This window comes from Arachis hypogaea, chromosome 5 (assembly GCF_003086295.3).
Source record: "Arachis hypogaea cultivar Tifrunner chromosome 5, arahy.Tifrunner.gnm2.J5K5, whole genome shotgun sequence".
NCBI lineage: Eukaryota > Viridiplantae > Streptophyta > Magnoliopsida > Fabales > Fabaceae > Arachis > Arachis hypogaea.
In genome coordinates this window covers 7,263,547-7,277,177 of record NC_092040.1, presented here as the reverse complement: position 1 = coordinate 7,277,177, position 13,631 = coordinate 7,263,547, and the positions used below count along the sequence as shown (strand labels likewise).

The window sequence follows — 13,631 nt, the reverse complement described above, 5'->3', positions numbered from 1 at the left end:
TACATGACCAATAAAATTGATAATTTTTTGAAAATACTTGACTAATATTCTACACTCTAAGTATCCAATTTAAAATCATCAACACTAATCCTAACTCCTAATAATAATATAAAAGTAAGATGTTGGCTAAAAATGTTAGCTAATATTGATAAAAAAATTTATCCCTAATATTTCTCTTTACATATTATCGCTACAGTTTCTTAGGCAATGACTGATCGGCAACAAAACCATAATTTTTTAATTTGGATATGTGTGTATGAGAAGTGAGTTTGAATCTATTCATAACATGTAAGCAATTCAACATATATACATGATCACCTTTAGGCCGTGCATTTTGATCATAAATGCTTTGGTTCTGATTATGTTGGGGAAATAGTTGATTGAAAATGAAAACTACATACTAGATCAGCCTCAAATATTGATGAATGGCCAAGTGGCCATGACCCATATAAGACTAATGTATGTGCTCTGCATTATTTGGGGTCTAAATCCAATAATCCAGAGTAACATATCTCACTTGGAGAAACCAACAATCTTATGCAAATTGATTTGAATCATTATTTTGATGATGATTAGTCGATATGCATTATATGAAGGGGACCCTTTATAGGGTGGCATGATGTGAAAACACCAAACTAAAAACTGTATCTGATTTGTACGGGTGCTAATCTATCATTAATACACTGCTGGGTGCACAAATTATTGCATAGACTATCTGCTGCTGTACTACATACATACCACGGTGATGAGCTCATCAATTAAAGAAGCTGTCCTGCTTCTATCATGCAGAGTAGTGATTATGGGGGATTGAATAGTAATCTTCCATTGCTGATGCCGTTATGACCTATATGCCAATTCACAAACTTCCTACGTGAACACAACGCAAGATAAAGTAGAGTAATAATTTTTTTTCCCTTGTGCTTAGTATATGTCCGACTTGGTTTGGTAAAGTTTTTTAAAGAGGTCATTTTGTGTTTCGTAAATCAAAAAGATCATTGCAGTTTTTAAAAGATCGGATACTTTTGAAAGCACTTAAAATAGAACTTTTCAAAATTAGCTTGTACTTTTCAAAATTTAAAAGTCTAATATAACCTCATATGTTAATTAATTTTTAAATTTAATGCTTACATTTATGTCTATTATAGTATTTTTAAATTTTAAAAGTTATTTTATCAAATATAATTGATACTGCTTATGTTTATTAAAAGCAATTGTTGATTTGATTTACCAAACATAAATGTTACAACTTTTAAAAAGCTATATTTTAAAAATTAACTTTTATAAGCTATTTTTAAAAAGTAAAAGTTTTACCAAACTAAGTCGTACATTTATTCATTTAATATTTTAGATAATTTCTTACAATCTATAATACATGGATAACTTGAACGTACGAACTTTAAATTTTTATAAGACACAAAAACAGAGTATATATATATATATATGATATTTTATTAATATTAAAATATAAATTAATTTTTAATTATATTTAATATTTTTTTAACAGCTTAAAAATTTGTTTGAATAACAATTCACGCGATTAATATAAAAAGTATTTATATTTACTGATGTAACGTTACATAATTGGATACACATGTAAAATAGCATCAAAATTAAATTTTTTTTAATTACATAAAGTATTTAAAATAATTTTTTATTTTAATAAATACTAATATATATTATTTTTAAATTTATTTTAAAAATATATATTAAAAATAAAGTTAAATATATTGGCAAGTGATAATATTTAAATGTATTTAAATATGTTCGACAAATTTTTTTTATTTTTTATTAAAATACTATTGAATACAACAAAATATACATCTCAATAAACATCGATAAATGTAATAGCCAAAATATATCAGAGACAATAATTCAGCAAATATCTGTATTTCATAGCTTACAATAAAATTAGTGAGTTATGCTTACTACTATGCTCCCCATGAAAATAATAGTAAAAACAGCAAACTTATCCCATTATTTTGATTAAAACCACTTGTCTGAATCTATTTTTGGTTGCCATGATTACATATTAATAGCGAATTGTTTAAATCGAGCTAAGTCAGGGATAATTTTTTTCTTATTCTGAAATAAAATTTCAACTTGAAATTTTGCTTAAAGAATATAAATAACGATCTATTTAAATCAATCACGAATGCTATAGTATCGTCTACCTTTGTCCAATAACAAATGTTATAGTCTTATAGCTAGCTAGTGGTATCCAATTAACATATTTTGAGCTTCTAGTCTTTGCTAAGTATAATATCCATAGTGACTACTTACATGAAATTATTATGTAAAAATAATAATTAAAAATTATTAAATAATAATTTAATTAAATATATTAAATTATTTAATAATTTTTATTTATCGTCTTCAAATAAAAATTACCTGAGTAGTCATCAAATCCATTCATTATTGCCCCCTATATATGAATTTTCCTGTGGTCCAATTCACATGTTAGTCTGTTAGATCAATAATGCATAATTTTTAACCAACCTGAACCCAGTGGCAACTTTTCAGTTTTCAATCGTTTAACTTAACGTTATTAATTTCTCATTTCCAAAATATGAATTTAATGGTCACTAAGTTAAACCCGGGGAAAAAAAGTTAAAATAAATTAAAATAAAAATTCAAATTATTATTCAATGTATGTATGGTGCGGAACAAATTACCAAAAATGGGCCAGGAACACTCTCTTCTATAGTTGTGGATGGGAACATGAGAAAAGAATTTCAAACTTCTCACGTTGATACAAACGCCAGAGACGCCAATCAACATGCAACCATCTCATCCTTTCCACACACCACACACCATTTCTGCTTCCATTTTGCCCCTCCTCACATCTTAAAATTTCGATAATGCCACTCATATATTCCTTCTTATACCCTCTAATTCAGGCACTCAGCTGTGTTTCTTCTTGACATTAAAACCTTTGTTTTGGTAAATTCACATGGCCGATGATTTGTTTGATTACCGTTGCTCGGAAACCCATTTGAGGTTCAGGTTCCAACTCTATCCTCGTTGGTCTTTATTTTCCCGCATGTTGGTTCATTTCAGCTTCAGCTTCTTATTTCAAAAGCAAGAAGAAAAAAGAAAATTAGTATATATAAAAAAAGAGTTTCAAATTCCAATTTTGAAGGGATAAAAAGTACTTCTATTCCCCTTGCCATGAAGAAAATGTAGAGGGAATCTATAAATATAAAGATGAGCTTTGAGCCTATAATACAACCACTGATTCAATCCTTTTCTTTTCTTCTTAAGATTGATGAAACTATTGTGAGCTAGGAATCTGTAACTGCCATGGTGGATCGTGGTCAAGAGAATAATACTGCTGCTACTACTCCTGACTTGTCCCTGAAGAAGAAGGAGCTTCTTTCCAGTGCCATGAAGAGAACGAGTGAATGGTATTCTTTCATATCGATATGCTTACGTTTTCTTTCTTTGATACAAGAACCAAAAACCAATGAGATTAATTACTTAGTACTTAAATTACAGGATTTTTTCTCAGGAGATTCCAAGTGATGTTATTGTTCAAGTTGGAGAAGCTTCATTTTCCTTACATAAGGTAGTGAACCGATTCAAACATATTAGAATAATAACAATTTCATATTCAACTTTTGTGCTTCATGTCTAATAATAGAATTATAGAACTTAAATTAGGAAGCAATACTATGCATAGAATTGTTATTTTGATCATCAATTAAGGTTGAATCATTCTTTAACATATATTACATACTGTAATTGCAGTTTCCATTAGTCTCCAAGTGTGGATATATTAGGAAACTGGTCTCAGAATCCCACGATGCTGATGTGTCCTTGATTGAACTCTCTGATGTTCCTGGAGGAGCAGAAGGATTCGAACTGGCAGCCAAATTCTGTTACGGAATAAACTTCGAGATAACTGTCGAAAACATCGCCATGCTTCGCTGCATGGCGGAGTATCTCGAGATGACAGAGGATTATGCAGTTGGAAACTTAGTTGGAAGAACTGATGCTTACTTGAACGAAGTGGCACTCAAGACAATATCAGGGGCTGTGTCTATATTGCACATGTCAGAGAAGCTCCTTCCAGTGGCAGAGAAAGCGAAATTGGTGAGTAAATGCATCGATGCCATTGCATACATAGCCTGCAAGGAAAGCCAGTTTTGCACTTCTTCTGCAAGAAGCGACAGTGGCTCTGATGGAGTTGTGTCTCATCATCAGAGGCCGGTGGTTGATTGGTGGTCTGAAGACTTAACGGTTCTCCGAATCGACATCTTCCAGAGAGTTCTAACTGCAATGATGGCTAGAGGGTTTAAACAATATGCTATTGGTCCCATTCTAATGCTCTATGCACAGAAATCTCTACGAGGTTTGGTGAGACCCCAGGCTAAAATGATTGTAACTGTTCAAAGTGGATATGCTTTTTAGATTGCATTTAAAGTTGTAGTTGAGAATCGTTAGATAATCTAATATGTTTAACTAAATTACTATCTAACAATTTTCAGTTTATCAACTTTACACAACTGCAAGTGTGTTGGCACCTCAAATGAATTTATGTAGCTCTTTTTCAGAGGGTGGAAACTCAGGTGCATTCGACTTTACGTGAAAATAATTGAAAGTCATCAGATGAAAATTTTGTCAAATCAGTCAAATTATCTAACGACTCTCAATTATCAATTTCGCATGAAGTCGACTTCACCTGATTTTAACAGTGTATCCAAATGCAGTCTTATAGATTCAGTCAGTCTTGAACATCTTTTTTTTTTCTCCTTCTTGTTTAGGATATATTTGCAAAGGGAAGGAAGAAGATTGAGCCGCGACAAGAGCACGAAAAGAGGGTTGTTTTGGAGACAATAGTGAGCCTGTTGCCAAGGGAGAAGAATGCAATGTCTGTAAGCTTTCTGTCTATGCTGCTTCGCTCGGCGATATATCTGGAGACGACGGTTGCTTGCAGGCTTGATTTGGAGAAGAGGATGGCCATGCAGTTAGGACACGCTGTCCTAGATGATCTTCTTATTCCTTCTTATTCATTTACTGGAGACACATTGTTTGATGTGGATACGGTGCAGAGGATCATGACCAATTACCTTGAATCTCATCTTGGGAACCATTTAGTCTATAATCAAGATGTTGAATACTTTTCGCCTCCACAAACTGATGTCGAACGGGTTGGAAAGCTGATGGAGAACTACCTATCTGAAATAGCCACGGATCGAAATTTAACGATCGCAAAGTTCACCAATCTGGCTGAATTGATTCCTGAACAATCAAAGCCAACAGAAGATGGCATGTATAGAGCCATTGACATCTATCTCAAGGTGCATTCCCTTTCTCTAAAACATTATAACACCTTAAAAATAATTTATGTTTAATTATGTATTTTATATTTATTCTTGTGCATAAACTCGTAGGCTCATCCTAATCTGAGTGACATGGAGAGAAAGAAAGTATGTGGCGTGATGGATTGCCAGAAGCTATCGCGAGAGGCGTGCGCGCATGCGGCTCAAAACGACCGTCTTCCGGTCCAAACCGTGGTTCAAGTTCTCTACTACGAACAGCAAAGACTACGTGACGCCATGAATAATGGAAGCAGTGCGAGTGGAGAATCTCCTTCTTCAGGTCAATCCAAGACCAGTGTATTTCACCATCCGGTTTCAAATGAACTCTCCACATTACGCAGAGAAAATCAAGACCTGAAATTAGAGCTTGTGAAACTGAAAATGAAGCTAAAAGAGATCGAGAATTCCACACTGATCAAATCAGGAATTAGCAGCCCTATGATAAGTGCCTCGCCTTCTTCTGCCGCTGATAAGCCTCCTCTGCCTCGAAAATCGTTCATAAGTTCTGTGTCCAAGAAACTTGGAAAACTCTCTCCTTTTCTACGTGCTGATGGCATCGCACCTTTCTCCAAAGGTCGCACAAAACCAAATAAGAATCGCCGCCACTCCATATCATGAGGCTTGAAAATACAGGACTACTCTTCCTTCCTTGTTTTTCTTTTCTTTTCTTTTTTGTTTACTACTAAATTGTGTGATGCCGTTGTAGATTATATGTTTTGATCATGATCAAGTGAGAAATATATTGTAAAGGGTGTTGAAAAATTAAATATATAATTCCTTGGTTGAATTGCTGTCTAGCTAGCTGGTGACTGGCAACAATGCAAACTGAATTCAACATTGCTATTCATTGGAAGAAATGAAGAATCATTCTTCCAATCAGATTAAGCCAGTTAATTAATAATGCAAAATTCTAGATAACCAACATCTTCTTTAATCTTTAGACAATATTTTAATAAATTAACCAATTTCATAATAAAATATAAAAATATATTTTAAATTATTAAAAAAGAATTTCTAAATCTTAATTGAAAAATATTTAAAATATAAAAAAAATCAAAACCTAATAAAAAAAACATTCAAAATCATTAAAATAGAATATCTAAAACCTAATAAAATAAAATATCCAAAATCATAGAAAATAAACATTCCAAAATATCTAAAATTTAAACACCCAAAATCTAGAGGTATTATTTGTTTTCATTTATTTTTTAAAGATTACCACGTGGAAACGCTCTTTAATGGAACTTTAGCTTGAACAGGTCGTGGTTTTTCAAGTTCGCTGTCAAATTCTAGGGCTCAACCCTGAACAAGCGGTGGAAACTAGGGGTGCACAGACCCGGCCCGGCCCGAAGGCCCGACCCGGTCTCAAACACTTTAGGGGCTAATTTGATGTGATTTCATTGTGTTTAGGGTCGGATAAGGGTCTCAAAAATAGACCCGGTCATTATTTCGGGTCGGGTCCAGGCCATAGCTCGAGTCACCCGAAGTTGGCCCGATGGCCCAATCATCATACACAATTAATATTTTGTGTTATTAGTGATGGATCATGACTATTCTTATGTGGAATTTAAGTATTGTAAACCTTAATATTTTGTGTTATTAGTCATTATAAGACTATAAGTTAATGTTTTATGTTTAGAATGCATAAGACTTTAGACTAATGCATAATATTGTGTTATTTGTATTGATTTAAATATTTGGTATTATTAGACAATATTAGTATTGATTGTGGTTTTGCTTTAGTATTGATTGTGGTTATGCTTTAATTTTAAAGAATGGTTGGTTCTTGTTATATTTTTCTAAGTGAATTTTACCATGTTAAATAATGGTTAGAGTCTTGGAAATTTGGATATTTTTATATGCTATCTTACAAAAAGATATCAACGTAATGTAATGTTAACGGCCCGGTTTTCACCCGGTATAATTAATTGTGGCCCGAAAGTGTATTGGTTTCATCGGGTCTAGGGTCGGGTTCGGGTCTAATAAATAGATCCGGAGTATATTTCGGATCAGGTCTGGGTCTCATCAAATCCGGTTTCACCCGGTCCATGTGTACCCCTAGTGAAAACTATCAAGCTGGAGTATGGCAGGGGCAAAGGAAATTTCTGGTGGAGTAGTGAAATGCGTAGAGATCGGAAAGAACACAAACAGCAAAAATACTTTGTTGGGCCGACACTGACACTAAGAAACGAAAGCTAGAGAAGCGAATGGAATTAGATAAACCAGTAATCCTAGCCGTAAACGATGAATACTAAGCGTTGCGCGTATCGATCTATTTTCAAAGTAATATCTAAAACCTCTAAAATGTAAACATATAAAACTTAGGTATAAAAAACAGATGAAATAATGCCTCCATTTTATTGGTTTGCTTTCATTTACTTTTAATTATACATTTAAAAAAAAATAACTAAAACTTCTAAAATTTAAATATTTGAATTCCAAGAATATATAAGAAACATTCGAAATTCAAGTATAAGAAACATTTGAAAATGATGCGTTATTTTTGTATTATAATTAAAAGAGTTTTTATTTTGTTTAAATTTTAGATTTTTTTTAAGTTTTAGGTTTTTTTTTTATAATAATTTTAGATATTTTTTGTTATATTTCAGTTGTTTTTTTGTTAAGTTTTGGATATTATTTTTACAATAATTTTAGATTTTTTTATTTTGTTTTAAATATTTTTTTATTAGATTTTGGTGATTTCTTTTTATTTAATTTTGGATTTTTTTTTTAGATTTTAGAAAATTTTCATTAGGTTTTAGATTATTTCTTTTAGACTTGTTTGTAACCCAACTAATAATTAGCTGTTATTGACAAGTACCCTAATTAATTATCTAGCATGATTGATTAATAATCTAGGATACCAGCATCATTTCTAACAACAAATGAAGCCATAGATTGGACATAATAAGGACATGGATGGGGTGCCATGGGTCATTACATCTTGCTGAAAGGTGCTCTTTTATTTATCTTTTTTAGGTAGTTTTTTATTTTAAAGAAAAAAAGGAAATATTTGGATAGATATTCTCAGTATTTTTAATAAATATATTTTTTTTCTTTTTCTTCCAAAAACTAATAGAAACAAAATCTTAACCACTAATAATTATAGTAATAACAGCAATATAAAATTCGTTTACTGTGATAAGTAGAAATATAAAAATTATTAAAATTGAGTTTGGTCTAATTTTACTTCAAAAATTAGTTCAAGTAATATCTCACATTTATAAATTATTTAAAAATTATATAGAACTTATAATATATCCTTTTCTTACAATAAAGAATAATTGTTTGTAGTGTATTTGTAATGTGATATTTATAGATGAGTATCCTAATAATATTAAATAGAAAATATTCGAATATGATATTAGAATTTAACTCTAAAATCTAACTCAAACAAAAAATCTCTCTTATAAGTTATAACATATCTAAAAAGTCATGTTATTGAGAACAAAAGTAATATGCATTTTGAAATTTGAACGATCTTAAAATGGATCGTGATCATTAACCAAAAAAAAAAAAAAAGTCATGAATCAAGGTATAGAAAGGACAGAGCATTTAGCCATTTACATACGGCGATTGTAAAAATGAGGTGAATCAAGCTCCTTCTGACTTCTCAGTTTTCACAGTGACATTTTGTCTTCTCAAAAATAACTGGACCAAAAGATCACCGCACCCTAGAATATAAAATCTGAGAAGAGAGATTGGTGGGGTCTTATTTGCAAAATAATTAGTCCTTTGCGATAGAAAAAAGCTTTTGAGAAAGGGTAATAATACTAGAAGTGACAGCCTTGCAGTGTCGGTGTTGATGGTCTAAAACCCAATCATCAAATAAAAGTAAGAGACTATGATTTGGTTTCTCAATTGTATGAATATTCCAAAGGCATTAAATGTAGTAAGTTACAAATGTTTTTTAGTGTACACGCAAGAGAATCCTCTGTCCATGTGATGCTAGACAACAACTAGATTGCCAAATTCTTGTTGATTTGTAAGTTCATGAATTATTGATTGAAACTAAATTCTGTATAGCTAGCAAAAGATAAATTAATTAAGAAGGACATAACAAAAAAGATTATTAGTAATAATAAAAGTTTTAAATTTTTTATTTTATAACAAATATATTAAAACTTAAATTTTATAAGTTTTCTATAAAAAAAAAAATCAATAATCCTAAAAGGTGATCTTAGAACATTGCAACTATACTTGTTATTTTTTAGAGCAATAAATAAAATCATGCATGTCTGCATTTGCAGTAAAGCAGTGATCACTCACCCTCCTCTCCCATTTTTCAGTGACACCACTAATAACACTAACACTAAATTGACAGAAGCAGCACTCATCATTAGATATTTGTCTCCTAATTAACATGATTTGAGATTATTTCAATATTTAACTTAATCAACCAATTAGCTGGCTGGGTTGATTGCTTTGGAGAAACGTCTCAATGTTTGCTATGGCTGGGTGATAGGACAAAAGATATATATGAATTTTGTCATATTCAAAAGATGCTTTCTTTGAAGGATTGAATTTCTTGTTCTATTTTCAGGCCTCCACAAAGCCTAAAATAGACATGGTTGGTTGGCATGAAAGGAACGTTTTCATGATAAACGTTGATGACAGAAAAAGAATATCATGTAACTTTTAGTCACAAAATCAAAGAAATATTAGCCACCATAACCGGTTAAACCATAAAACTTAGTACTTTATACACAAGACATCATAAAACTGCACTTGATAATAGTCAAAACAGTAGTAAATTAAGCAGATATATATATGTATCACATTGACCATAGAAATTCTCATGTAATGCTAAGGCTCAATACTTGAAGAAGTGAAGGTGGCTGTTTTGATCTCTCTAGTCTTGATTGTTCTTCAATAATATGGTAACCGTTTCTAACACCACTACTTGAATGTGGCACTTGGACAAGGCCTATAATGCCTCCACCTAATTCTTCTCTATGGCTGCTATGATATTGATGGGTCTTGAAACTTGTGTTGTTGTGTATGAAACAGGATCCAGAACCAGAACCAGAAGAAGAAGAAAAGCTTTGACCTGAATCTGAAGTTAGAGGTGATGCCTCAACAACTTTCTTACGGTTGTAGTGACTTGAAGGCCCTAGAGTCAACTCAATCTCTGACTCTTCAATTTCACTGATTCTGCTGCTGCTGCCTTCCATGTTTTTCATCAGTGCCTGCTGAATCCTATACAAACGGTGAAGTTCATACACCTGTTGAAATTCAACATTCCAATCTAGTTATTATTAGGACAAATTATTATTTTTATATAAACAGAAAAGGAAGAAGAAGAAGTACCTGTTGTTTGAAAGTTTGTTCATGTTTTAGCATGGCCATCCTCATGTATTCTCTGTCACATGGCCTAATGAGCTTCTTCTCCATTATTGGATATCTAACTGCTAATTAAGCTTCTGCAGTATTAACTAATAACTATACTTTGGTGGAAACTTGTGTTCAGATGTTCATGTATGTTTATCATTCAACCTTCATATATCAGTTATCAATTTGATGTTACCTGAAATGATCAATGGAAACATCATATTGTTTATGCTGAAAATAGCTATGTTGGTGTGGGAGAATGTGTGTATATATGTACTGCTAAACTATAATAATGGCATTGAGCCCTAATACTACAAAATGATGACATCAACTTCCCTTTATGCATAAGTTGTCTGTTTCTTAGTCCCATGCTTCCCTCATTCCAAAAATTTGGACCACAAACTTGAATAACAAAAAAATATCTTCCATTCCCTAAAGTTATTTGCTGAAATTTTCTCACCATAAATAATTTCTTTTACCACAGATATATAAACGTACAGATAGAGAGAGAATAATACATAACCAACCAAGTATGTACTTTCTCTTCTTTTCATATACTATCTCTCTTAGATATTTAAACCAAAAAGAATACATATATTCTTGGTATAATGTCATTAATATTAGGGCCATACAGAGAACCATTAATAGTGCTTATTAGTGCACCACTTTGCAAGTAATGATTTCTAAACATAGATATATGATGATAGATCATTTTCAATGCTTTATATGGAACCTATGCTATATAGCAAAATTCTAAAATCAAAGTAAAACCTGATGGGAAGGTGAAAAAGTGGCCCAAAACCAAACTATATAGTAAAATTCTAAAACATTGTTATGAAACAGTGGATTAAGTTCATGATAAGCTTCTCAGAACAAAGCAAAGCTATTAACAGAAACCAATTACCTGAATTCCAAGCTCAAAAGGTTGTGAATAATCAAATAAAAAGTGCAGGTTCTGACCTGTGAGATTTCATTGAAGAAGACAATCCAAGAAAAGGAACGTAACTCTCTCAAGGAAAGAAAACAAGCTCCTTCAACTATATATATATGGCCACATAAAGTTCAGCAACAACCTTGTTTTATTTGAGAAAATTAAACACACTACTTGCTAGTAGACTGCTAGATCCTCAGTGCATATAGATAGAATGATGCAATGAAACTATTATTTGAAGAGTTTTGAGATTATTCTCTCATCTCACACGGGAACCAAGAGTGCTATTGCATGAGGTTTTAGGCATGCCAAACAAATCTGAAATCCCAGTGCTTTGACCAATGTGATTCAAGTTTTGTGGAGGAGATGCCTCATGAGACAGCATTGTTTCACCAGCAATGCACATATATTAAATTCACACTGATAATAAAGAAAGAAATAAATAATTCATTACACTATAGTTAATATATTATATAGTTGTTGAGGATCACAATGCAAGGCATTGGTCTGCTCAAGACAAATCATCAACAGAACAACACAGCATAGCATGCTTTTATTTAATTAGCTAGCTAGCTAGGTGAATTGAATCACATGCACCAAAGTTTCTGTGTTGTGTATATGTATCACCTCTGTAATATAATAAATAGTTGTAAGTTGTAACTGAAGCTAAGCTAAGCTTGATGAAGTGGCATCTTTGCCTCCAAGAAGTAGATCCTGACCGTACGATAAGTTGGTACCCATAGCATAACTGTCCAAACTAGGAACTGGCGCATGATCTTAAATATATACATTTTTGAAGGGACAGAAAGTCATAGGTTATCGCATCATTAATCCATTCTTTTCTCTGTTTTACCAACATCACATTCATGGCAAAATACAGAATCATCAATGATATCGATGCTTTTGTACTTGCTTTTTACAAGTTGATACTTATAAAAAAAAGAATTAATAATCTCTAAACAAAATTTAACATGTCAATTTTTTTCGATAGTATTCCTTAATTTGGTAGGATAAAGACTAACTAATCGTGAATCTAAGCTTTATTGATCAATAGATTGCTAGATATACAAGACGAATTCGAAAGTCCAATACTTATTTAAGCAGACCAATAAACTCATCATTTAACGAGTAAATTAGTTATATGTCAAATTAAAAAAATAGTAGAGGGTCATTAGAATTTATTATTTTTAACTATAATTTTCAGTCATCAACTTAATTATTTTAGTATAATAATTTTATAACATATTTTAACTCATATTTTTAAATATTAATAATTAATTATTAATTAAAAATAATAAATTCTAATAATCTTCTAACATTCTTGCCAAATTATTTAAACCAACAAAATCATAACATGATTTCTTGTATATTATCAAATGAGTTTGGCTAAATGTTATTTATTCTTATTTATACAATAATTGTTGTACTACAATCTTAGAATCTTTTCCAATAAAAATTTTATTACATTTAAATTAATAATTACCCCTAACAAAACCCATTCAAATTATTATGTCTAAAGAGACTTGCGCAATGATTGTCGACATTAATTGGCCATGTGTGGGATTAAGTTAACGTGAATGTGCTAATCAATACACTACTGAATGTCCATTATATAAAAAGGACTTTCATATTCTTACCATATACTATACGATACGAGAACATGTAGTGAAGGTTAGATACATTTGAGATCTACCCAAAGAGAAGAAATAGAGATTAGATAATAGAAATTAAAGTGAGAGGAAAAGAAAAGAGAGAGAGACAGAGAAGGACATGGAATGGAAGCACGCGTTGCCGGGGCTAGAAGGTGCATTCTTATGGGACCGGTGGGTGTGGGTCCATACTCCATAGCCTTTGCTGAACAAACAACTAGTGATCCAAAAGGCTGAACTTATGCTATTTTATTGGTCCCACTTTAATTACATATATATTATATTCCATGACATTGAGGAACCTATAGAAAATTATTACTATATCCAGACGGGGAACATAGCTTGCTACTTCCTAATAACTAATAACATCAACATGCTATGCATCGCACCACTCTTCTC

The 13,631-nt window shown here is 31.7% G+C and overlaps 2 protein-coding genes and 1 long non-coding RNA gene across 5 annotated transcripts; 2 read left to right on the top strand and 1 right to left on the bottom strand.

Annotated features, from left to right (window-relative positions):
* The first annotated feature begins 2,614 nt into the window (after positions 1-2,614).
* LOC112800511 (BTB/POZ domain-containing protein SR1IP1) lies at positions 2,615-6,108 on the top strand. 3 transcript variants are annotated; one of them, XM_025842829.3, is made up of 6 exons: positions 2,615-2,997; positions 3,262-3,404; positions 3,496-3,565; positions 3,748-4,356; positions 4,764-5,300; positions 5,394-6,108. In XM_025842829.3, exons 2-6 carry the CDS (start codon positions 3,301-3,303, stop codon positions 5,937-5,939), a joined length of 1,866 nt encoding a protein of 621 aa, XP_025698614.1. In that variant the 5' UTR covers positions 2,615-2,997; positions 3,262-3,300; the 3' UTR covers positions 5,940-6,108. The 3 variants fall into 3 exon arrangements, with proteins under 3 accessions (XP_025698614.1, XP_025698615.1, XP_025698616.1); XM_025842830.3 differs by having other exon boundaries at positions 2,671-3,003; XM_025842831.3 differs by lacking the exon at positions 2,615-2,997 and having other exon boundaries at positions 3,021-3,404.
* A 3,863-nt stretch (positions 6,109-9,971) lies between these two features.
* On the bottom strand, positions 9,972-10,797 carry LOC112800510 (uncharacterized). The gene is made up of 2 exons (XM_025842828.2): positions 10,632-10,797; positions 9,972-10,546 (listed from the first exon to the last, which is right to left on the bottom strand). The coding sequence occupies exons 1-2, from the start codon at positions 10,713-10,715 to the stop codon at positions 10,118-10,120; spliced, it is 513 nt and encodes a 170-aa protein (XP_025698613.1). The 5' UTR covers positions 10,716-10,797; the 3' UTR covers positions 9,972-10,117.
* Positions 10,063-10,890, top strand: LOC140173308 (uncharacterized). Its single transcript, XR_011861883.1, has 2 exons — positions 10,063-10,201; positions 10,332-10,890. It is a non-coding gene; the product is annotated as an uncharacterized lncRNA (long non-coding RNA).
* Positions 10,891-13,631: the final 2,741 nt, after the last annotated feature.

Coding starts and splice junctions, on each gene's coding strand:
- LOC112800511 (XM_025842829.3), top strand. CDS start 3,301: ATGGTGGATCGTGGTCAAGAGAATAATACTGCTGCTACTACTCCTGAC. Junction 4,357..4,763: donor AGAAATCTCTACGAGGTTTG/GTGAGACCCCAG, acceptor CTTCTTGTTTAG/GATATATTTGCAAAGGGAAG. Junction 5,301..5,393: donor CCATTGACATCTATCTCAAG/GTGCATTCCCTT, acceptor ATAAACTCGTAG/GCTCATCCTAATCTGAGTGA.
- LOC112800510 (XM_025842828.2), bottom strand. CDS start 10,715: ATGGAGAAGAAGCTCATTAGGCCATGTGACAGAGAATACATGAGGATG. Junction 10,547..10,631: donor AACAAACTTTCAAACAACAG/GTACTTCTTCTT, acceptor GAATTTCAACAG/GTGTATGAACTTCACCGTTT.